Consider the following 25,844-nt stretch of genomic DNA (forward strand, 5'->3'; position numbering starts at 1 on the left):
TGCTACCATTATATTCTTAAATATGACCCACATCATCCTCAGAAACACCAAAAAATATGGTGTCCGCTTGACTAATAACAACAAAGATGGTTATTTTCCAACACATTATGGTGAGTATCACTGCCTCACTTGTATATAGAAAACTTCTCATATCCCCAAGCTTCAATTTGAGCCCAAGATAACCTTTCTATCTTGTAAATTACTCTTTCTGTCGCCAAAATTATGAACTATACCTCAAATCGGTGAAAATTGTACATTCAGTCAGTATCAGCTATACATTTGGAATAAATGAATGAATGACTGAGTTTTAACTCACTCCACATCATGGAATATTTCTTACTTGAATAAGCTATGTTAAAAAGTTTGCAAATGAGTGCCTCCATTATCAAATTAATCGATTAATATCTCAGCCAATATTGCACTTAAATGAACAAATAAGGTGTCTAGACCTATGTTTTGAGGGTCGAGGATCTCAGTGAAACTATTCCTAAAGTGACCACATGTGCCCGTGGCATGCTGGTGTACAAATCAGTGCCGATTAAATCAATTCCTCTATCTCGTCGGCTTCTTGTCCATGCTCTCCAGACAGTGTCAAGGAGATCAACCAGTGAGGTTGGTAGGACTGCACCGCAGGACACACTGGATTAAAAAACTCTTTAGTTTCAACCCCCCCTGCCCTTCATCATAGGGTTTTGTTTTTTCCAAAAAAGCTTCATCAGCTCGCTTGTATAAGACACAATGGTTCTCTTCAGAGCAGAGTAGCATGGAGGAAGACGAGCCAGGTCAACTTTAGATTTAGAAATTAGTTTGTCATCTGCTCCCACCACTGTTTCACTGAAGACTCACAATTCAAATAGCTCTATAGCTCAAGCCAAGCCATGTGGCCCATAGGGCAGGAGCCTAACAAGTACACTCCCTGGCATGACTAGTATGTCGCAGGGACTTACCCCAATCCAACCCTTTGGTATTACCCAGCTGGGGATCGAACCCCTGACCATCCAGTCTCAGGGCGGACGCTCTAACTACAAGGCCACTGAGCTGTTGATGATATCCAGGGCCTCTTACGGGTGTGTAACTTTACAGTGTGTACAGAATGGAACCAAATGGACCTGTAAGCCTTGCAGAGCCATGAGGCCCATAGGGCAGGAGCCTATCTCCTGTTTCTGTAGTAGGAGGCAGCTTGATGTACAAGTACACCCCCTGGACATGACGCTAGTATGTATCAGGGACTTACCCCAATCCAACCCTTGATGCTGAGTGCCAAGCAGGGACAAGCAGGGATGTACTGGGTTCCATTTTTCGGAGTCTTTGGTATGACCCGGCCGGGGATCGAACCCCGACCTCCCAGTCTCAAGGCAAACGCTCTGACCACAAGGCCACTGAGCTGTTGATATGCAGGGCCCCTTACGGGTGTGCAACTCTGAATGTACAAATGGAACCAAATGGACCTGTAAGGGTTATGGGGGTCCTTCAAATGTGCCTTGTGCTACACTATATGGAACAGATCCTTAATTAGTATAGTTGGAGCAATTCATCTGTCTGCTGTATGGACAGAGTTGCGAGTCTTCAGTATGGTAAATGGTGCATTTATAAAGCGCCTTTATCCAAGGCGCTTTACATAGACACACACATTCACACACACATTCATACACTGATGGCAGCGGAAACCATGCAAAGCACCAACCTGCACATCGGGAGCTGTTAGGGGTTCAGTGTCTTGCTCAAGGACACTTCGACACTAACTCTGGGGGAGCCCGGGTTTGAACTGGCAACCTTGCGGTTGCCATCCAGCCACTCTACCCCTGAGCCACCGCCGCCCCAGTGGACGTCACCCGTGCCAAGTTGCTGCGGACAATGGTGGGGGCAAATGACAAACTCACTTCTTAAATCTAAAGTTGACCTGGCTCGTCTTCCTCCATGCTACTCTGCTCTGAAGAGAACCATCACCTTATACAAGCGAGCTGATGAAGCTATTGTGGTAAAAACAAAACCATATGAAGGGCAGAGATGGTTGAAAATCCTTGTCATTGGAGACCATGGACAAGAAGACAAAGAAGACTGATGAGTTCTATGAACACGATGACTGATTAATGTGACGTTTGTGCATTTTGTTCTTTATGGTGCAGGTTAGGGTGGTCACTGTTTGTACACTGTTTACATTTTTGCCTTTGAGTGTGTATAGTAATAGGATGGAATACTGTTACAGGATTGTGTGACTGTTTGAATTTTGTACTGCATATTGCAGGCCATTCTATAGCGTGTATACTGCCGTATACTATTGTTCATACTAAGAATGTTTTTAGTTTTTGATGTTATGCTACAGTATATTCTAAATTATAAAGCTTGCTTAAATGCACAGCACCTGTCTAGATACCTTATTTGTAAAAGTTATATGCAATATTGGTATCTCTTACTTGGTATAAATGTGACTTTATTGTAATGGCAGCACTGATTTGTACACCAGCATGCCACGGGCACATGTGGTCACTTTAAGAATAGTTTCACTGAGATCCTTGACCGGTTGACCCTCAAAACATAGGTCTAGACACCTTATTTGTTCATTTAAGTGCAATATTGGCTGAGATATAGTGAAAATCGATTGTTTCATAACTCATTTGCATAACAATGGTAGATTGGACACTTTGCCAACTTTTTAACATGGCTTATTCAAGAAATATTCCATAATGTGGAGTCAGTTCAAACTCGGTTATTCAATCATTCATTCCAAATGTATAGCTGAAACTGACTGAATATACAATTTTCACCGATTTGAGGTATAGTTCATAATTTTGGCGACAGAAAGAGTAATTTACAAGATAGAAAGGTTATCTTGGGCTCAAATTGAAGCTTAGGGATATGGGAAGTTTTCTATATACAAGTGAGGCAGTGATACTCACCATAATGTGTTGGAAAATAACCATCTTTGTTGTTATTAGTCAAGCGGACACCATATTTTTGTGTGTTTCTGAGGATGATGTGGGTCATATTTAAGAATATAATGGTAGCAACCAACCAAATCCTGTTCTGCTACTTACCCCTATGTGTCAAGATACTCCATGACCAATTTCAGACCACCATGTCTATTTATGTAATTTTAGTGAATTCATATTTGCCTTTACACAATTTCGCCAGAGCCATATACCTAAAAGGGGGTTTTGAGGTAGGTGGGACATTTTGACAACTTTTTATCATAGCTCATCATTTTCAGCACATTTTTTCCAATAAGAAAACACTGATTAGAAGTATAATTCCGGGGGGTGCATGATACCCCCTTCCAGTGACTAGACTAAAACCCTTTACTGTGGTTACATGTTATGTCTGCATCATACACACGAGACGGAAAACAAAACAATACAGAAAACAACATTTCCCTACTGGAATATTCAATGAAAAGAGGCGAGTCTGGATCCCACCAAGCCTACTGGCAGAAACCACGGTCACGTGACCAGAAACGTCAACGATTAAATGGCAGCCTCCTGTTTTCTAAATGAACACAGGGTACCATTGGTAAAAGAGTGTTTTTAACGAAACAATTGCATTTCTAAGGTAATATTGGTTACTTTGTTTGTATAATGTTACAGCCACTGCATGTAAGGTAACTCGTTTAGTTTGGTAAATTGCGCGCGTCGCGTGGCTCCGCGAGCGAGCGAGCAACGGGATGTTGTTGACAAACGGGGGGGAACATTCAGTCCACGCCTGTCTCTGCACTCCATTGATGCTATTATTATTATTATACAACAAGGCTTATGAAACTCATACGAGAAATCTACCAAAAACAACCATACTAACTTTAAAGATCGGTAAATCGTATATGAACACATCCACAAATAAAATACACAGCGACCCAATTTAATTTCTTACATCAATTCCCCCCAGAAGTGCAGGGACCGATATTTTGGTTGAAAACTAGCCATCGTTTACATGACGACGCTCGTCCTTCACGAGCGTCATGGCGGAACCTATACGCTGTTTTGCGCACCTTGCTACATTTACAAAGCAAACGTGTACATAAACGTTCAGATTTCAAATATAAAGGGCTCACCTCCGGGGCCACGGATGTTAGAATTCTTCACGGGCGGGTATTAGCACCCTTGCATTCCGTTTTCTTCAATAAAAAGCATTTTAACCCCATCGGTGGCCATTTTCTCAAAACGTTACATTGTATCAGCGTGCAATACACCATCCAACCGATAGGGGTGCGTAGATGAAGCTTATGGCGAAAACACTGAGAAACTGGCCGGCGATCGGATAAAAATGCTTTTTATTGAACAATATGGAATACATGGGTGCTAATACCCGCCCGTGCAAAATTCTAACATCCGTGGCCCCGGGGGTGAGCACTTTATATTTGAAATGTGAACGTTTATGTATTTAACGTTGTATATAAATGTAGCAAGGTGCGCAACAGGGTGAAGTACAATCATGACAGTCATGTTTCAAGGCTAGTTGAAAACGGTGAACGTCAACAGTGTGCGGTAGGCCTATCTCATTATAACTTAATGTTGGCTACATATTCTTCATAATGTAAATAAGCAGCTCTGAATGCAGACACTCATCCATTAACACAGCCAGGCTGGTAACTTGTAAACAATAATAGCGTCAGCATGCCGAGAGCCAACCAATGGGCTCATCGAGGTGACGGTCACGTGACGGGGGCCTGGGATATTTATTTATTAACTCTATGGTTAATTATTGATTATTTTAACTATGGTTATTTATTATGATTATTAATTTAACTATGGTTATTTATTTATTTAACTATGGTTATTTATTTATTAACTATGATTATTTATATTTATATATATATACAGTCAGTGGTTGTTTCACTTGAAGTGGAGCTTTATTGGCATTAGAAAACACAATTTACTGCCAAAGCAAGTGTCAAAATATAATAAAAAAACAGTTTAAGAAAACGGGGAAAGTATACAGAGAGAGTACAGCAACACACTGGGCTATGTCACATTGTGTTATGTTATGTTATATAGAGGCCAGGCCAGGGTATATCTTTTCGAAACAAATAGCAGCAATGTTTTGCAGTCACTTTGGGACAATTAATTAACAGCATTTTTTCCCTCAAAACTATTAAATAGTATACCTCCCCCACTCAGCAGCTCTGTTTATATGTGCGTGGTTGTATTCCATTGGCTAAACTTCTTTTATCGCAACAGTTCACAAATCTTGCTGTTGTGTTGCGCACATTGTTGTAATTTCTCCCAGTAGTTGTGGGAGTTTCTAGTTATCTTCATTATTACAAGAAAATACAATTAAGTAACCATCACTGGTGTGGCCCCAGGGATGAAAATTGTATCAAATGGGGATCCTTGTAGAGTGGCCGAAAGCATATCAAATTATATATATTTTTTTAATGAAAAAGGTTGAAAATCAATGGGTTATTATGACAATGAGTGGGTCTATGGATAACTTCATAAATAATGTATGTGTTACTACAACCTAGATTTACCATATGGACAGGGACACACAATTGACTTTGAAGCAATTCTTTAATGTTTAACCACAGATCTTCTCTCAGACTTGGTGTAATCAGCCTATTTTATTGAGACAGGTTAAAGATCCACTATTCTAGGGTGTGACTTTGAACTCTACTTTAAGACAGGTAGGCATTCTAATCCCCCAGTCACTTGAAGTCAACATGGGCTCCCTAGAGACAGGTAATCTTATAATAATTGTTTATTTTTTTTTAGAATCATAGTGATGAGATTATGTCTGAAGTGTATTTTGCTCAATTTGGGGACTATAGTTGGTTGAAATTGGTGTTTTGAAGTTGGACGTTATTGCCAGATTGCAATGTGTCTTACTGCTGTGAACCACACAAGTCTGAACAAGTTTACATTTTAGACTCATCCGCTATTAAGTTGACCCTAGTACCAGTATTGTAGTATTGTCTAGTAACGCTTAAAGCTACAATTTGTAACTTATTTTAATGAATATAACTTTTTAATTTTAACCAATGCAGTTTAGATTAAATTCATTGATACAATTTAGTATACCTGCAGTGGTTGGAGGTGGTCTCTGTCTCCCTGCTCTTCCAGACTTCCATAGAGGGTGTCCTACCATAGAGTAGGACACCCCTTGTCCCTAAACTACTTTTTTTTTTTTTTTTTTACTATTTTGAAAAACATTTCTGAATAGTTAAAACTGCCAATCTACATCGACACATTCTGAGCTTGTAGATTGGTTTTTTGATTGATTGATTGAAGAATGTATTAACAGTTTGCAGAATTACAGTACATTTCAAGCACAAACTCAATACAAAGGCTGTTAACTGTGAGTGGACGACCCAATTAAGCATTACACTTGTTTCCAATAGGGTCCACCATGTTCAAATCATCAAAACATTTAGAGACGTACAAATAGACACTTCTATAGACAGAACAGGAATTCATCATAAAGAAGGTAAAAAGGGAAAAGAAACATATACAGTGAGGGAAAAAAGGGGTGGGCGGTGGGGGGGATTCACGTTCAGCTCCGTTAATTTGTTTGTTTTCCTTGGAGGAGCTGCGTTGGGTCCCCAAGTCGGCTCCGTGGCCGTACCTTGAGTTGGCTGTGTGGCCGTGACCGTCTCTTGTGTTGTCCTTGTGTTGGGTGACTGGGTCCCCAAGTCGGCTCCGTGGCCGTACCTTGAGTTGGCTGTGTGGCCGTGACCGTCTCTTGTGTTGTCCTTGCGTTGGGTCCCCAAGTCGGCTCAGTGGCCATACCTTGAGTTGGCTGTGTGGCCGCGACCGTCTCTTGTGTTGTCCTTGCGTTCGTGTTTGAGGGATTCCGATTTTACAGGGGCCAGTTTCGAATTGCAGCCGTCCGTAGGTGCCCTTTGAGAGCGGTTTTGAAGGATTTAACTATTCAAAAATGTTTTTCAAAATAGTAAAAAAAAAAAAAAAGGCAAAGTAGTTAGGGATTGTCGTCATTGCAATTACCTTTCTCCATCAGGAGAGTCATAAAGCTTGGAAATTCTAGCTATAAACTCTTAACAATGTAACAGGTGATCTTGGGATCAGCATGCAGATAAATAATTCTCACTTGTGCTCAGTGTGCACACTTGAGCGAGCACACTCACTTCAGCGAGCACACTCATGTCCTCCCCACTATTTATTATACAGTATAGCCATCAGTGGCAGATTTAGGAGGCAAACCCTAGTATGAGGCTGTTGGGTGTGGCTTATGCACGGCTTGAGGAGGTAGATTTTGTTATTTAAGTCGGTGGTTCTCAAAATCATTGGCTCTCAAGGATCCTCAGGGGTCCTTTTTCTCAATGAAGTAATCAGTCAATAAATATTACAGATGCTTCGATCAATTGGCCGAATGGGCCGATATTCACTCCAAATGACTCGATCGTGATCGGCAATTTCCCCTATCTGGAGAAACCGATCTTTTATATAAAGTTGTATAAAAGTCATATAGTATAATATCATTTTGCAGCTTTGCGACAGGCCTAAACATTCTCCCCTTCCTCCCCACACACACAGGAACAGTTTTGACATATAATAATTTTGGAAATATTCAAATTGTTCCCATGCGCACAAGATCGGTATCGGCCGATCATGAGAAAAACAATCGGTGATCGGGATCGGTCCCAAAAAACCTGATCGGAGCATCCCTAAATATAATATTGTGTGCCCATGTGCACGCTGCACTCACCACTACAGTATACACTTCGCATTGCACCCAATCACCCGCCCCAAGTAATATAACAGAATGAAACGTTGTCTTTCTTCATCCAGACGAGATCATGTCTCCAAAGATCACAGTGGAGCTGCTCAGACGGCTTCGTCAGGTGATGAAGAATGGAAAATACTACACTGAGCCCATCCAGGCCTACATTGTTCCATCTGGGGATGCACATCAGGTTTAGTAACATGTTTCTCACACATACATCCACACGTCAGGGTGGGGGAGAATTTTGAAACTGGCATTGAAAGTGGCATGTTTGTACAATTCTACCTTCTTTTTATGCTGAAAAAAAAATAGAAAATGGGGGGGATTTGTGCAATGTACATTTTGCTTCCATAACAACATTGCTCACGCAATTTAGAGAGATCATCGGGTCAGACTATTGCAGACAAGGCAAGACCTTGTATTTTGCCTAATGCTTTGCTCATATCGCCATGGCCATGTCAACTAACATGAGGTGAAAAATTGCACAAGCTTTGGCTGTTTTTAAAGCCTGGCTAGATAAAGGCAGACGCCTTTTGCACTACAGTTGCCTTTTGGTAATTTCTCATAGGTTTTAATTTTAAAAAGGTGGACAGTGTAATTGTGCTTAGGCTATTTTCCAGCTTATCTTCTGTAGCATATAGTTTATTATATTGCTTCTTGTGCATATCCTCAGTCACCTCTGTCCTCTGATCAGCAAACACTACTGAAGTGTTTGTCTGAACTTTAGAATAAATTATACCCTTTACAGATGATCATTTATTGCATTTCCCCTCCTCTTCATCTACAAAGCGTGATGTGTGAAGAGCAGCAGATGAAGTAATTAAGAACCAATCAAGCTTTGACCACTCAAAGCTGATTATTAATGGCAATTTCTTTTCTCCCTCTCTATCCCATCTCCCTCTCTCAGAGTGAATACATTGCACCATGTGACTGCAGACGTGAATTCATCTGTGGATTCAATGGATCTGCAGGTGTGTGTGTGTGTGTGTGTGTGTGTGTGTGCGTGCGTGCGTGCGTGCGCAAACATGTTTGCTTGTTTGGGTATGTGTGCATGTACACAACTGTGTGGGCTCAAGTAAGCTAAGAGAGACCCTGCGAGTGTTCTGTAATAATATTACAGCACACTCTAATCTATTCTAGTACAATTCTAGTAGCAAGGATCACATTTTCAGTGGGACAATGTGAAGAATAGACTGTGACAAACTCTTTCCCCTTTCGCCACTTTTTCAACTTGTAGAGTGTGAACGCATTGGCCCTCATTTATCAAAGTGGTGTAGACCATAAAATACGGCGAGATTACTGCAATTGTCGGCATTTATCATTCCATCGTGACTTTGACTTTTGACATACGGCACGTCAAATCACACGTCTAGTCTGAGGTTGTGTAGGCTTTGTCAACGCCTGTTTGTTCCATCTTAGACATATGGAGCAGCATTGGCTAATAGCTTGACAGGCATCTGGACACTTGTCTATTCCAAAATGTATATTTGACACACCAATAAATAGTCCCTGTGAGAATATAACATTGTATAAAGGCATACATGGACATGCACGTACATCTTTATTTCCAAGTGAAGTAAAATCAAGCGATATGGAAACAATCTAAGCCTGTTTGCAATGTTATAAGTTAGGTGCTTAATCATTCACTCATTTAAACATGTGTTTTAACAGTCATTCGGGATGACATTGCAGATCTGGATCAGACCTAGGCTATACGAACGCGTATGCGAGAGCATTTTCGGGATCTGTGGCGCTGTAATCTTTTCATGGACAGCGAGGTCTCCAAACATATATACAGAAGCTACAGCCTCTGGAGTTATGTACAACCTAATCCGCCGAGCCGTGCCCTGTAGGCCAGATGTATGCAATCATAGCTGCGGTATCAAGCTGAGCTTAATTTGACACTGCAGATATGATTGTGCCCAGGGCACAGATTTGTTTATAGGATAAAACCTGACGCTCCAAACCTGTGCCCAGCGCAAGTGATCTTCACACTGTATTTATTTGGGCCAGCAGGAGATCGGATATATAGCCATCCCAGCACATACCAGCCTTCATCCATATGTTTATGCAAGAAACTCTTTCCTATTGGCTTTCCATACGTTGTTTGGTCGTATTCTGGTTGTTCATGCCGTAAAATCGGGGCGTTTCGAGAATATTTTAGGGCATGTTTTTATTAATGACGGTCGGTTTCAGCCATGAGATATATCAAAGCACAGACCAAATGTACGCTAGGATTGACTATACGATTGCTTACTAAATCTCATGTGGACTTTGGCGTAAACTCATTACTGGGTTCAAATTTAAGATGGTTTGTACACTCCATTTGATAAATGTGGGCCACTAATCGTGATTCAGCACTTTTAACAAGGTTGTGGAGAATACTCTGTTTCATTGAGTGCGTGGCCCTTTATTTCTGAAGACGCTGGGCAATTCTTCACACCACTGTAGTTCTGAATAGAAATAATGATCAGAGGAAGTTTTACCATTGTTGTTGAAGGAATATCTTGTTACTGGCAGGGAACCTGATAGACTGGTAGTCTGTGTTTGACCAGGCTTATAATATTATGAGTAAACCACTTTCAACGTGGCATCCCTATTTTGGGCATATCAACATGAGCAAATGTTTCCAAAATCTTCAAAAACGTCAGAAAATCGTAGATCTACAAGCTGTGTCGCATTGTGTGCTTGTGTAGATCAGCTATTTTACACATTTTTGGAATAGGTTTTAAGTGGTTAACCCACACTTCATTCAATTGTAATGGTGGCTTTGCAGCGATCCGTATCCGAGTATACTTCAATCGGTCCCGGGAACGGTATGCAGCATTCACACTACCACAACATCTGCCAATTGGTCCCAAGTGCGCCCCCGGGACCATAGTGTGAATCTGCCTTAAAACAGTTACAACGTTGAACAAAAGTGCTGGAAATCATTTCACTGAATTGACCCAAGGAAGGCAGTGGTCTGATTTTTAAGGACTTCTGGAGCTCATTCCAATCAAATGGAGTACAGACCGAGCATGCTGCCATGCCTAGCTCTGTGTTAGCAAATGGAACCTTGAAGATCAGGAAGACACTCGAGTGGGTCTGATAGGATGGGGTCTGATCCAACATAGAGCAAATGTAAGGGGGTCCATTCCTGAGATGGCTTTGAAAATGAACAGATACCAGTGGTTCCAATGGTGGATCATGAGTTTGGAGTGCTACTGTATATGGAGACATCGGTGGAATACCTCTCAACCAATTACAGTGCAAGTTCAGAACTGACTGGTGTAACGGAACTTTCTAACTCCAAGCTATTTGGATAGTTGGCTGTAAAAAGTGAGTTTCCTGCAGTAGTTGTGTGTGCTCTGTGTGACAGGCACGGCCATTGTGACAGAGCAGCATGCAGCCATGTGGACAGATGGACGCTACTTTCTGCAGGCCAGTCAGCAGATGGACAACAACTGGACCCTCATGAAGATGGGTAAAGTTCAACTCTGTTCACCTCATAACCATATGAACCTTAGCATGCCTTTTCTGTGCATGTCATAATCGAATGTTATACGACCCGCAGCTTCATACCTGAATTGTATTATGAACCAGCTCGCCCAACAGTATGGGACTTTTTTTTTTAACCTGGGTATTTCCCAGAGTATAATTTGTCAGTGTTCCTTGTTCCTTGTATTTCTTTTTTTTTTACCGTGCTCGTCTGGTTACATTGGTAATATGAAAAAAGGCTGAGTTACACTTTTTGTTCACAGCACACACTGACAAAAGACCATTGATATTAAATATTGATGATGATAGTTAAATAGAAACGTTTAAATCCGAAGGTACATTATGTAGTTGGTCCTTTGGTGTTTTAACCCATTCTGGGCGGGAACCCCTTTTGGTGTTAGCATTATGTTATGCTTTAGCTATTGAAAAATAGCAGATCTACAAGCTCGTAGCGCGCCACTCTGCTATTTTTGAAAAATCGAAGAACGACTGACATAGAAACATAGCTTTTTCAGAAAACTGTCAGGATGTAGAAGACATTTTTAGAATCTGATCTCAGGTCAAAATGGGTTAATACTTTCTAATATGGCCCCCTTTGCAAAAGGTTTGGACACCCCTGCCTTAAGGGTATGGCTTGCAGATAACGCTAGCAAACTATACTGCACTGAATTCCCCTGCTACTGCCCCAGCTCTTCTCCAGTCCACTGATGATCAGCTCATTCATTTATGGCTCCTTTTAAAACCCAAACAAACTTGTCCAGCAGAGTTGAACCCTGCTCAACGAACAAACTCAAACTCTTAAAAGAGAATGCTATTTTTCCACCTTGATCTCCAACAACCATCAAAATGCAAGAAATACAAGAACCATTGAGCTCTCAAAAAACATAACTTTTAACTTACTTTACTAGGAAATTGTATTTGATCAAATTACATATACCCAATAGGCCTATCTCACAGCCCGCTTTCCACGCCCACTTCCGGTAAATAGTGGTGTCTTTAACATGAGCATTTACACGTTTTTTTCTCTGGAGAATCTAAGTACATTTTCTAATGTAAAAATGTGACAGACCAATATTATTATGAAGCAAACAAGATGGTAAATCAGGTCGAACAGATAGAACAAACCTTACCTTGAGAAAACAAAAGTTGTAGACTTCTTAAATTACCTCGGTTAACATGTAGTGTCTATGGAGTGACGTCACGCTATCACCACTAACCCTGAAAGGGGGCGTATTTAGGGGGGCGGGGAAATTCTGTGAGATAGGCTTATACCCAATATTCTTTAACTAACTCCAACATAGTAAAGATAGCATTGAGCTTCCCCAATGAATTGCTCCTCTTCCTCCTTCAAGAGAATGTCTTTAGAAACCCTTCGGACTTGAAGTCTTCACAGATAACTGGTTTAGATGGATTGCTCATGTTTCTACCATAAGACCTGATTTTGTATAGTACTTATGTATTATGAATGATCATCGATGAGAAGAGAGGCAGACATCTCCCCTTGTGTGTATTGTACGTATATTGTCTTGTTTTGTTTTTGGTTGTATGTATTGTCAATTGTCAGTCGTTATGTTTGATTAAAATTCAATAAAACGTAAATTTAAAAAAAAAAGAAAAGAAACCCTTCGGACAACCAACATGAAGTCCTCCTGCATCTTCCTGCAATTAGTTCAGAATGCTCCGGTTTGCCTTTTAACTGGGTCCAAAACATTTGATGATTTTAACTTCCCTTCACTGGCTGCTGATCACTTTAAACATTTTGCTCATGGCATACAAGGCCAGGTCGGGTCTTGCTCCGTCTTACATTTCTGATTTGCTCTCTCCTTATGTACAAACATGTAGTTTGAGATCTATTTTTGTCGCAGAAGTATAAATTAGGCATTACTGTATAATGTTTGTCACATCTAGGATTGAAGGAGACTCCAACTCAGGAGGACTGGCTGATCAGTATCCTGCCTGAGAACTCCAAAGTTGGCGTGGACCCATGGATCATTGCTGCTGGTGGGTAGCAAAACCCCCAAACCCTCCCCGAACTGTTATTCAGTCATCATTCCTATTTTACACCATTATTCATACAGTTACAGCTCTGAAGACTGACACCACAAATATTAATGTACACAGCCTTGCACTCCGTACAATACACATTTACATTGCAAACATATACTGTATTACAGGGGTTCTCAACGTTTTTGGCCAGGGACCCCCGGAAATGCTTTGGCAATGTCTCGGGACCAAGGCCGGTTCTAGGGGGGGGCAGGGGTGGGCAGTGCCCACCCAAACGTGCGTCCTGCCCACCCAATCAAAAGTTTTGGGAATTATTCTATTTCTTTTCCTATAAAAAATATCACAAAATATCTGTAGGCTATCATTTCTGATTGGGTGGGCACTGCGCCACATTTTTAGACCCAACAATGGGGGACCCGACGCCCCCGCTGTCTCGGCCCCAGTCACAGTGAGCACAGACTTGAATGGAGAGGCACCGTCCCAACCCATATTAACTTCATACCCCAAACTTGCATTTGTGTCATGCCTGCAGGTACCGCACACGACCATGGCTTGAGTACTCCGTTAAAAAAGACGCATGTTTCTGTTTCCCCTGTCGGAAAATATAGCAGTGTTGGTAATGAAAGGGATGTTGTTTTATACCATGCGCGGTTACACTAACTGGAAAGCGGCACTCGAAAATGGAAGGGGGCTGCAGAAACATGCATCCAGCCACAATCATATACAGGCTGCAGCAACCTGGTCACAACACAAGTCAGGGAGGTGATCGGGGCGACATTTGACAGTATGCTGGTAGGTAAGACAGCACTTGAAAAGAAGCGGTACTATGTTAAAAGCATCGGAGGTGTCTAATTGGATTACTTAACTTGCACCAACTTGATGCTGAGTACACCAGCACTGAGATATTAAAACACATTTCTGAGGCTGGCTACACTGCTGACAATAATATAGTTAGCCAGTGTTATGATGCTATGCTTTGGTGATGAGTGGAGTACGAGGTGGTGTCCAAGCACTACTTCAAAAGAAGGTGGATAGATATGTGCCATATATTCATTGTTTGTTATACAACGACCAGTTGCATTTAATGGTTGTGCATGCTATGCAGGGTGAGCCATGTGCCAAAACGTTTTTTTGACCTCTGCAATTCCCTGTATAACTTCTTCCGTCACCACTATGTGTCAGAAAGGTATGATGCTCCTTGTCTCAGATGACTAATTGGAATTCGTTGGACAAGCCATTATGATGTGACAAGGTGCATTGTTGAGAACGAAGAACGTCTTTGCACTATCCTGTCAGAGATTTCAGAGGATGATGAGGCCTCAGTTGATTTGTTCACTGAAGCATCAGGCCTTTTAATTCAAATGAAGAGGCTACATTTCTTTGAGATTGCCACATTTCTAGTGCGGGTGCTTAGTGTCTTAATTCCAGCAAATGTTATTCTACAGTCTCATGCTGTGGATATGTGTTCTGCTGGTTTGGTTGTTACTGAATCACTGGAGTCCTTGAAAGACATCCGCAAAGAGGATTGCTGGACTGAGCTTTCTCAGTTATCTGCGGAGGATCAGGATGTGTCACATCAACCTAAAAGAAGGAGCATATTGAGCAAACGTCTTGGTGAAAGTGTTGTGTTGTCAACTGTGGGTCATACAGATACTGATAACCCCACCATCACCTCCTCTCAGTCTCTCAAAAGATCCTTGCTCAGCATCCTCGACAGGGCCATTTCAGAAATGGAAAACAGATTCTCAAAGAAGAATTTAGAACTAATGACAGCCATATCAAGCCTTGTACCCTATTCTGAGAGATTTCTAGACTCCACCTTGTTGCAGCCTTTGCATGCACTTGCTGGAACTGGAAAAGATATGCAACTCTGAAAAGCGAACTCATTGTTGCAAAGTCAATGTTGGCCAAGATATGTTGTCCAACCGAAACAGACCTGGCCACTGTGTCTAAACACATGAAGACATACAAGAAAGCATTTCCTGTGTTGCACAAGTTGTATGTGACAGCCCTTGTAATTGGTGTGTCTTCAGCTTCATGTGAGAGTTCCTTCTCCACGCTGGCACGTGTCCTAACCCCCTACCGTCGCACCATGTTGCACGACAGAAAAAAGAACTTGCGGTCATCTTGGCACATGAGACATCTATAACAAATACATTGGACATGGATTAATTTGTTACCATTTTTGCCAGGACAAACAGAAGACTAGATAGATAGAGAGAGAAAGAAAAAAAAAGAAAAAGATGAAAAAAAAGATAAATGTGTCAGTATCCTATTTGTGCCGGTCCCAAGCCCGGGTAAATGCAAATTAAGGGTAGTGTCAGAAAGGGCAATTGGGTTAGCATACTGTTGGTCAAAGAAGGAGAAGATATAATTATAGGCTATGAACTGATATGATGATAGCATAGTTTTCTATGCATTTCAGGGGTTTGTGGGGATTTGACATCCCAAAAATGTTTCGCCCGCGTCGTCCCCCCTATAACATTCTGTCTGCCCACCCTAGTGGGCCTGGCTAAATCCGGCCCTGCTCGGGACCCCCGCCGCGCCCCCTCCCGACTCCCGAAATTGACTGCTACAATAACCTTAAACCATTTTGGGGGGGAACCCCTTTTGGTGTTTTAAGCATTGTTATAATTTAGCTATTGAAAAATAGCAGATCTACAAGCTCATAGCGCGCCACCGAGTGGCGCGCTACGAGCTTGTAGGTCTGCTATTTTTGAAAAATCGTGAAAATAAAAATTTAAAAAAGATCTTTTTTTTTTTCTTTTTTTGAAAATAATTTGGGGACTCCCTAAAATAATTTGGCGACCCCCCGAGGGGTCGCGACCCACGGGTTGAGAACCCCTGCTGTATTAGACTGAACAGAGATCAGTCAAGTGGTCACTTCTTTTCACTTTATTGTACTGTATGCTTATTTCAGACCAGTGGAAGACCATGTCCAAGGCTCTGAGCAGTGCAGGGCACTCTCTGGTTGCAATGCAGGATAACCTGATAGATGTTGTATGGGAGGACCGCCCTGCTAGACCCAGCACACAGCTCATCACCTTGGGATTGGAGTATACCGGTTAGTGTGCATCTTTGCACATTTATGGTACACATTCAGATGGATGGATATAGATCTGTTGTCGTGTCCCCTCACCTGTGAATTCTACCACACCATCTGCAGCAACTGTGATGGCAACAAACAAATTGTAGTAAAAAAAAAAGGAATAACCAGGTGCTCACCGGAGATACAAAAGTGACATAGCAAAACATGTTAAAAGGTGCTCACGCGGATCAAATGGGACCAAGGCATAGAAAAAAAGAGAGACGATCCGGGCATTCAAAGATAAAAGGAGGAATAGCCGTTATTTAATTAAAAGGCAACTGCCAACTGCCATAACTGGTCTTCATCAGGGCGCCCTGATGAAGACATGTTATGGTTGAAACATGTTGGCAGTTGCCTTTTAATTAAATAAAGGCTATTCCTCCTTTTGTCTTTGAGTGTCCGGATTGTCTCTTTTTTCTAAATTGTAGTCCAAGTTTGACATTTGTTTCCTTATTTGCTCACAGAGACATTTCAGCTTCAAGGGTTGACAGTGACACTAATGGTTGCCTGACTGCCCAGGGCAAGTGGTGTTTGCTTTCAAGTTGCATGTGCATTGTCTTCACTCTTCATTACATATTATTTGCTTTCATGAAGAACAATGCTACCTTTTTAAAACTAGCAGTTGCTAGTTGTATTTTTACATACTTTATAATGGACGTCATTGTACGATTTACTTTCGGGCAAGTGGGCATGACCTTTGGGCAAGTCGAACATGACCTGTACTTGCCCTCAAGTGCCTCTGAAACCTTAGTGTCAACCCCTGACCTGCTTGCTGTGCTGATGACATTAACGAAATCCCTCTTACTTCCTGTTGTCCCTGCAGGGGATAGCAGAACCTGACACAGTTTGTTATGAAATGCTGAGTTGTTTTCTATGTAAATAACAGTAACTTACAAATTAAGGCACTAATGGAACCAAGGTTGAGCATTTGACTCCAGTTGAGCTTGCTTGATATGAATGCTCTCAGGGCACTCTAAGGTGCTTTGGGTAAAGACCCATTAGTGCCTTAATTACATTGCAAATACTGCGACTTTTTTCCACAGGTATATCTTGGCAAGACAAGATTACAGCCCTCCGAGCCAAGATGACAGAAAGGAAAATCACCTGGTTTGTTGCCACAGCCCTGGACGACATTGCATGTACGGTTACCTGCACATACTGATCTTTTGCCATTTCTGATGGTGAATTTGTGAAAAATATGCAAAGAAAGTTAGTTGAGACCACTGGCTTTAGTTTTAAGACTTTAAAGTTTTTCGTATGGGGGAAAAAAAACACTGGACTCATCAGCGTCAAATCTCTCATGCATGCTGCCAGTAGGCCGATGAAGTATCTCTGCGCATTGTTGTTCCTCCTATAGGCCTATTGTGATTACATTTTGAATGTTTAACTTACCTTTTATGATGGAAGTCGCTGGTGGTCAGATTGGGCTGAAACCTTCCCAAACATGGAGCCATTATGTCACAGATGAATCATAGGTGACGTCATAGACTGTCCTGGTCTGAAATCCACATGAGAGCCACACCGTTATTAGACCCCATATTGTATACGTCAATGTTGATATCTTATCACGATCCAAGGACCCCAGGGTGCAAGGGTGTCTCTCGAAATGCCCGTCTAAGCACCTCGTTAACATGGATTAATGAGCACTTGTGCCTGATTGGTTAGCTTGAGTGTTAGCGTGTTTTCGTGATTTTGATTGCCATCAGGTCGCATTTGGACAAGAGGGTTCCATTTTGGGTTTACCTTGAGGGGGACCCATGTATGATTAGTGGTGGTTGGTGGTCTATTAATAGCAGTGATATCCTACTCCTACATACCAATGAGTTTGTTTTCAGGTTTGACAGGAATACATTTGTAAATAGAAGACGGTATACACCTTTCCACCAAAAATAAATCTAAAGATTTCATAGCAAATTGAGTCCTAACACAAACATTTTGTATCATAATGATAATGAACGCATAATCAAAGCATGTGGACACTTAAATCACCATTCATTAACGCCATTTAAAAATGAAATCTTGCTTTTTTCCTTCCCCCAGGGCTTTTCAACCTCCGTGGGTCAGACATCGAGTATAACCCTGTGTTCTTTGCATACGCTATTGTGGGGTTGAGCACAATAAGGTAAACTAATATAATGTAGCATTCTCATAGCATTGTCAAAATAGTTTTGCTGTTTACCATTCTGTTTTCCTCTTTATTTTTTCTGTTTTGATTGATCGTATTTTATGTGTAAAAAAGAATTAAATTAGACTGTTGGATAGATGACAGACATGACAGACCGTATTAATCTCTGGAAATTCAGTTGTCATAGCAGCACCGCAGTACGGATGAAACAAAGATACAGGTAATGGTAGAGTAAAGTACAGAACTGTAACAATATAAGATACAGGTAATGGTAGAGTAAAGTACAGAACTGTAACAATATAAGATACAGGTAATGGTAGAGTAAAGTACAGAACTGTAACAATATAAAGATACAGGTAATGGTAGAGTAAAGTACAGAACTGTAACAATATAAAGATACAGGTAATGGTAGAGTAAAGTACAGAACTGTAACAATATAAAGATACAGGTAATGGTAGAGTAAAGTACAGAACTGTAACAATATAAGAGAAGATGACTTGCCATCGGCCCTGGGTTATAGATTGGTGCCTGATGCTAATACGCTGCTGTATTCTTTTATTATAGTGTCACAGTGGGTAGTCAAATGTCCTGCTCAAGGGCACCTCGTTGTCAGTTGTATAGTCTGACCGAGGCCAGATTCTTGGGTCCGACCAAGTAAAATCACCATTTCTTTTTTTAGTTTTTTGTATCCATTTGTAACAATTGGAGTGTAGAAACATAGGGCAGTATTATGCATGTCTTAAGTACCAGGTCTTATGACTTAACTTAAGACCTGGAGGCGTGGTCAATGCTGTTTGGCCACTCAGAATAGCCAAATGGCATTGATCACGCCTCCAGGTCTTAAGTTAAGTAATAAGACCTGGTACTTAAGACACACATAATACTGCCCATTGACTGAGTTCAATGAACACTGAGGATGTTACTGTGTACATTCTGAAACGGGAACCCCTTTGATGTGCAGACTGTTTGTGGACCTGAAGAGGCTGGCTGATCCAACGGCGAGGCTCCACTTGCAGTTGGACTCCCCCAGCAAGCCTGAGCTGAGCATCAAGACGCACCCGTATGAATCGGTCTACGCTGAGCTCCAGGCCATCTGCGCCTCCCTGGGCCCCAAGGACAAAGTGTGGATCTGTGACAAAGCCAGTTGTGCCCTCACGCAAGTTATCCCCAAGGTGAGAGGGCCGCTATACAAGCACGTTGATGTGATGTTTGAAATAATTGCATGTACTTTGTTGTATGTATCACTGTACCTTGTTGTATGTAATGTTATTTCATTTGTTTGTTTTCACTGCTCTGGTTTCTGGGTCACGAGTTTTTCAATAGGTTCTCAAAACATTCTGCACATAAATCATATTAAACTAGAAAAAGTGCCCTTCTGGGCACAGGTCTCCACCAGGAGGATAGGGTGTGTGTGTGTGTGTGTGTGTGTGTGTGTGTGTGTGTGTGTGTGTGTGTGTGTGTGTGTGTGTGTGTGTGTGTGTGTGTGTGTGTGTGTGTGTGTGTGTGTGTGTGTGTGTGTGTGTGTGTGTGTGTGTGTGTGTGTGTGTGTGTGTGTGTGTGTGTGTGTGTGTGTGTGTGTGTGTGTGTGTGTGTGTGTGTGTGTGTGTGTGTGTGAGAGATATGCGGCTTGGCCTGTTGTAGCGCCACCATGAGGCTGATTTGAAATCTGTCAAGTGGCATTTCTTCCTCAGCCTAGTGGGAATATGCATGCACAGTTTCACCGCAATCGGACGCTGCGTTGAGTAGTTGTGGCAATTTGTACAAAGCGGGCTACTCCTGAAAGGTTTAGAAGCCAATCGTAGGCAATGGGGGTGGATTATGAGAAATCAAACAAACGCGTATTGATCACATGACTATGGAGAACATGTGTACCGATTTGCGTGAAATTTGGATAAAATCTGAAGGAGTAATATTAGAAAATGTGTTTTACATATGTCGGCCTCCTGGTGGCGCTATAAAGAGCAGATGTGAAAAATTCCAGGCAAAGGTTTTTCCTTGGCCTCTAGGGAGTTGGCATACAAAGTTATCCACAGATCCGTGCAGTTAGAGGTAATAAACACTTTTAGGCGAGTTATAGCGCCACCATGAGGCTGAGTTGAAAATGTTCACGTGGCATTTATTCCTCGGCCTAGTGGGAATGTGCGTGCACAATTTCACGGAAATCACACGATGTGTTCATGATTTGCAGCATTTTGTTTGAAACTGAGCACTCCTGCGAACTTTGGAAGCCAATCTTAGCCAATCAGGATGGAGTCTGAGAAATCTGAAACACACGTTTCGTTGAATCGCTCTAGAGAGACTGTGTACCAATTTGCGTGATGTTTGGACAACATCTGTAGGTGTACTGTCCAAAAACTTGTTTTGCACAAATCGGCCTCCTGGTGGCGCTATAACAGGCCCTTCTGGAAATTCTGGGGCAGAGGTTCATCGTTGGCATCCAGGGAGTGTGTGTGCAAAATTTGACATCGACCGGGTTAACGGTGCCGGAGATTAGCTGTTCACAGACGGACGGACGGACGGACAGACACACACACACGGACACACACACGGACAGACGGAGTGCAAAACATACTCTCTCCCCATGCCTTCAGCCTGGTGGAGACAATTAAATAGTGCTATTCTTTGTTATTGATTGACTGTGCAGTGTTGGCCCCATTTACACCTGTTTGTTACTTGTCTAACATTGTCATACAGAAATTCAAGAGCTTATGTACAATGCTCTAGACAATGTTGCTTTCTAAAGTCTTAACAAATAGAAATGTTTTCTCCTAATCTTTTCTAGATTCACCGTGCTCCTATCCCCTACACTCCACTCTGCCTGGCCAAGGCAGTCAAGAATGCCACTGAGATTCAAGGCATGAGAAATGCCCATGTAAGAACCTTTGTACTGCCTTAAAATCCCAATCACACAGCGGACCTGATATATAATCATTTTTGTTGTGAAATCTCTGTGTAAACTCATCTGTTATATAATATATAGTGTTGTGACAGTTCCTTATTTATCTCCCCAACAGATCAAGGATGCGGTTGCCCTTTGCGAACTATTTGCTTGGCTCGAAAAAGAGGTTATTTTGTTTCCAATACTCTGTTACTCCCATAAACCTGTTAGGCCGTATCATTATGTGACAGTGGTATCATATAAGATCTGTGTTTTTGGTTCATAGATACCAAAAGGCACAGTGACTGAGATTTCCGCTGCTGATAAGGCTGAGGAATTCCGCAGGTTGGGTTTCCATTTTCACCACATTCACTTGGATATCTGTGAACACCTGTGTGCTTCCTCTGGATGCCTTTTTAGTTTAGGCAGTGGGTGCTCAGCTATATCAATTAAATACTGATATGTGCATTCAAAATACACAATACACAATTAACTCGGCAAGTAGTAGTATTGTATGGGTTTGTCTACCATGTTTTAGCAGGGGCTACACTGAAATATCAAGATGACAAACATTGATTGACAGTCTTTTGGAATCATGCCGCCATCTATTGGTCATGTAAATGCACTGCTGCCTTGAAACATTTTCTGAAAGGATGTCTTTTTAGTCAGCAGAAAGACTTTGTCGGCCTCAGTTTCCCTACCATCTCCAGTGTTGGTCCAAATGGAGCCATCATACATTACAGGTCAGTCACTTTATCACAGTGTATAATTAATGAGTGCCTTGGCTGGCTCTGCTTTGAATATCTGCCCGTTTTCTCTTCTGTAGACCCCTGCCTGAAACCAACAGAACACTTTCCTTGAATGAAGTCTATCTGATAGACTCTGGAGCTCAGTACACGTAAGCATTAAATCCGACATTATCGACTGTCCAACTATCCGTCATTAGACCGCGACGACAACCTACCTCAAACCCTAACCGCAAGCACGGAGCAGCGCACGTCCGACCGTTGTTTCCGCATGTCGTCCATTGGTGTGTCTAATCTGTGTGCGTTATCCTAATCTGTGTACGTCATCCCACCATTATCGTGTATCAAAAAATGAATGAATGTGGTTTTGTTGCAATTTGAAACAGTGTTTATCATCCTTTTTCATCACAGTGATGGAACCACAGATGTCACCCGTACCGTGCACTTTGGAATGGCCTCTGCTTTTGAGAAGGTAACTTACTTCCTGCCTGGCAGTGTGCCAACGGATTGTGAATTGCTGCCATCAACCATGTTTTTAATTGTCCCCTGTGTTTGTGACCTAGGAATGCTTCACCTATGTGCTGAAAGGACACATAGCTGTCAGTGCTGCGGTTTTCCCCAATGGAACCAAAGGTACGGCACCCTATGTAGTACACGTATTGTATTCCATTGTTGGATGCAGTCTCAACCGCATTGCATTGTTTCATAGCATTGCTACTGCGACAAGCTTTCCACTCCATCAACAGATAAGGCTCTTTTGAAATGCAGCTTGTTTAAATACACAGCGATGCATGAGTTGTTATCGGCATAGCAAATCTCACTGTGAACACTGTTCAGATTTCTGTACCCAGCATTTGTCGGGTTACTGCATGGGTGGAATAGGCTCTTCCTCTCACTCCCACTGTCCCTCTTCTCACTCTTCCTCCTCCATCCCTCCCTCTCTCTGTCCCTCACTCCCTCTCCCCCTTTCCTATCCCTCTCTCCTTCTCTCTTTTTTCTCTCCCTCATTGATCGAGCTCTGGACTACCATCACATACCCTCCATTCTCTCTCTCTCTCTCTCTCTCTCTCTCGCTGATTGAGCTCTGGTCTGACATCACACACACAACAGCAACCATCCCTAACAAAGACAATTTGTGCTGACGTCAACTATTGTCCAACAAAGCCAATTTGGGGAAAAGTCGGTGTTGTGATAGTTTTGCCCATAATTGGGCTCAATCTGGCTACAAGCCCGCCTGCCTGGCCACAGCCACACAACTTGAACTTCATAGTAGATGAAGTATAATAATCCCTGTTCTCTCTGCCTGTACTTCTCTGTTCACCCAACTCCACAGGTCACTTGTTGGATTCGTTTGCTCGCGCAGCACTGTGGGAGTCAGGACTGGACTACCTGCATGGCACAGGACACGGCGTGGGCTGCTTCCTCAACGTACACGAGGGGCCATGCGGGATCAGCTACAAGACGTTTGCTGATGAGCCTCTGGAGGCTGGCATGATCGTCAGCGATGGTATGTCCTAACACACACACATACTGTACAGTACCACATGCTGTGCTTGTCAAATGGTGTGCCATGAAACAGGTGTGCCTTTTAATTTTGTGACCGTCACACAGTATTATTGACGTACTTGTATAGTATAAAGAGTGAATGTCTACTAAATCTGATAAAAGCGGCTGCCTATGTTTTGTTTTTCTAGAACCTGGATACTATGAAGATGGATCTTTTGGCATAAGAATAGAAAATGTGGTCCTTGTTGTGTCATGTAAATCCAAGGTGAGACATTCAACTAATCTATTTATCTTTAGGATTTATGTTTAATTTTCACCAGTTTACAGGCTCACTGTGTATTGTTAATTTATTTGTTTATTTAGCAGGGACAATGCACATTAATCAACACGTAATTTTTCAAATCCATGTAGAGTTAGCCAAAATCTTATTTTCATCTGTAGTCCCTGAGCAGGCTCTTAAAAGTGATGATAAAACTGTTCATACAAAACACTCAATTGTGTATTGCACAGAGATGGAAAAATAAAAAAGATCCACATTTGATAATATAATAATACAAATATGACTGCCTGAATACATGGCTGACAGAATTTCTAGAAAATATGGCTGCCAGAAAGTAATAATAATCGATGAAGCCATGCATTTTGGATGGATAGGTGTTAATAGTTTATCCTACATAGATACTGCACGTAAAATAAGCGGCAACTAAATCGCCTTTGATTGAATAAGGACTTATAATACTTTTTTTATGTCTTCAGTACAATTACAGAAACAGAGGCAGTTTGACATTTGATCCTCTTACCCTGGTGCCCATGCAAGTGAAAATGATGAACACAGAGCTGCTCACAAAGAAAGAGGTGAGGCATTTCCAGTATTATTTGAGCACCGCTCATCTGCTGAACATTTACGTGAGGTGCTGGAGTCACACAAAGATAATGAAGAAAAAATTAAGGGAAGCTCCGCACACTCAAATCTGTGCACAATCAATATATTTATTTGCAAACTTTCGGTCCATACTGTCAGTATTATTTAGTTAAATTGGTATTTACACGTAATTCCACATACATCCAGTACTCGACCACGATCATTTATTTACTTTATTCAATGCACTAAAACTAATGCATCAAACAGAATCAGAAGAATACCGCATTCTGTATTGTGAGCATTTGTACATAAAATACTCTGCATTTGACCATTGTCGTTGACAAATACGGACATTTAAACATCAGATGAACTACAAACATTTAAGTATCGGATGACCTACTGTATGAAAATCCTCTATTGTACATTGTATATTCACACTGTTACCTTCTATTGCCATCGGACACACATCATCATTCTGTTCATGGTTTGATGTAGGGGTGCAACAATTCATGAAACTACTCCATTTAATGGAATACTGGTATACATTTTTGTCAAACTCATTGATTTGGGGGGCAACTTTAAAAAAAAAAAGTTCTCTCCAAAAATACAGAAAATAGTCAATCTACAGGCTAGGAATGTTTCGCAATGGATTGTGAGCTTGTACATTTCTTGTATTTTTGCACTCCACCGTTGTACAAATAAGTATAAAAAGTGGTTAATCAGACTAATCAATTGAATTGATCATGAAGAAATCTATTATATCAACAACCTTAGAAATATTCCCAGTGATTCATTGATATACTGTATTATAGAAAAATATATTAAAAATAAAAATAAGGAATACACTCCACGAGTATTGGACTCATAGAAAAGGTAATCCATAGAATAATCCTTAAGACAAATCATCAATAGTTGCAGCCCTGGCCCCTAGTGTGCTGCCACCTGACGCCCTGCGTTGTGTCCTGCAGTGTGACTGGGTGAACGAGTACCACAGGCAGTGCCGGGAGACGGTGGGAGCAGAGCTGGAGAAGCAGGGTCGGAGGGAGGCCCTGGAGTGGCTGATACGGGAGACCCAGCCAATCGCCTGAAGATAAATCAGTGACTGACTCTTTAGCGAACCAATCATGTTGCCCGGGAGAACGATCGACAGCTCTGCAGTGATAATCGTTTGTTTTCTGGTCGTTTTCTGGTCGTACCTATGCTTCTTTTGTAAAGTGCACCATGCCGCTTTTTGAATATACATTGGATTAAATGAAAAATGGAGAAATACATAATTGAATTGAATGTGTGCATTGTGTAAATTCTATCAGCTTCAGCCTCAGTGTTCCACTAAAGCTGCATGTAAAATATGGGAGGGTCCAGGACGATGCCGCTGGCAGGGTCTTTGGCGTATTCCTGGAATGACGGTGGCTGCGTACGTGCAGCCTGCTCCTCCAGGCCACAGGGGACTCTAGTAGTCTCCTCGTCCTCCAGCCCTATAGGCA

The 25,844-nt window shown here is 41.8% G+C and overlaps 1 protein-coding gene across 1 annotated transcript; it reads left to right on the plus strand.

Annotated features, from left to right (window-relative positions):
- Positions 1-3,408: 3,408 nt before the first annotated feature.
- xpnpep1 (X-prolyl aminopeptidase (aminopeptidase P) 1, soluble) lies at positions 3,409-25,639 on the plus strand. Its single transcript, XM_079499236.1, has 20 exons — positions 3,409-3,546; positions 7,737-7,861; positions 8,579-8,642; positions 11,033-11,137; positions 13,060-13,152; positions 16,076-16,219; positions 17,287-17,382; positions 18,284-18,365; positions 19,330-19,540; positions 21,151-21,240; positions 21,383-21,433; positions 21,533-21,591; positions 21,912-21,989; positions 22,073-22,144; positions 22,404-22,464; positions 22,556-22,625; positions 23,326-23,499; positions 23,687-23,763; positions 24,255-24,353; positions 25,329-25,639. The coding sequence occupies exons 2-20, from the start codon at positions 7,745-7,747 to the stop codon at positions 25,446-25,448; spliced, it is 1,863 nt and encodes a 620-aa protein (XP_079355362.1). The 5' UTR covers positions 3,409-3,546; positions 7,737-7,744; the 3' UTR covers positions 25,449-25,639.
- The last annotated feature ends 205 nt before the right edge of the window (positions 25,640-25,844 follow it).

Source organism: Electrona antarctica (genome assembly GCF_951216825.1).
Source record: "Electrona antarctica genome assembly, chromosome: 4".
Classification (NCBI taxonomy): domain Eukaryota; kingdom Metazoa; phylum Chordata; class Actinopteri; order Myctophiformes; family Myctophidae; genus Electrona; species Electrona antarctica.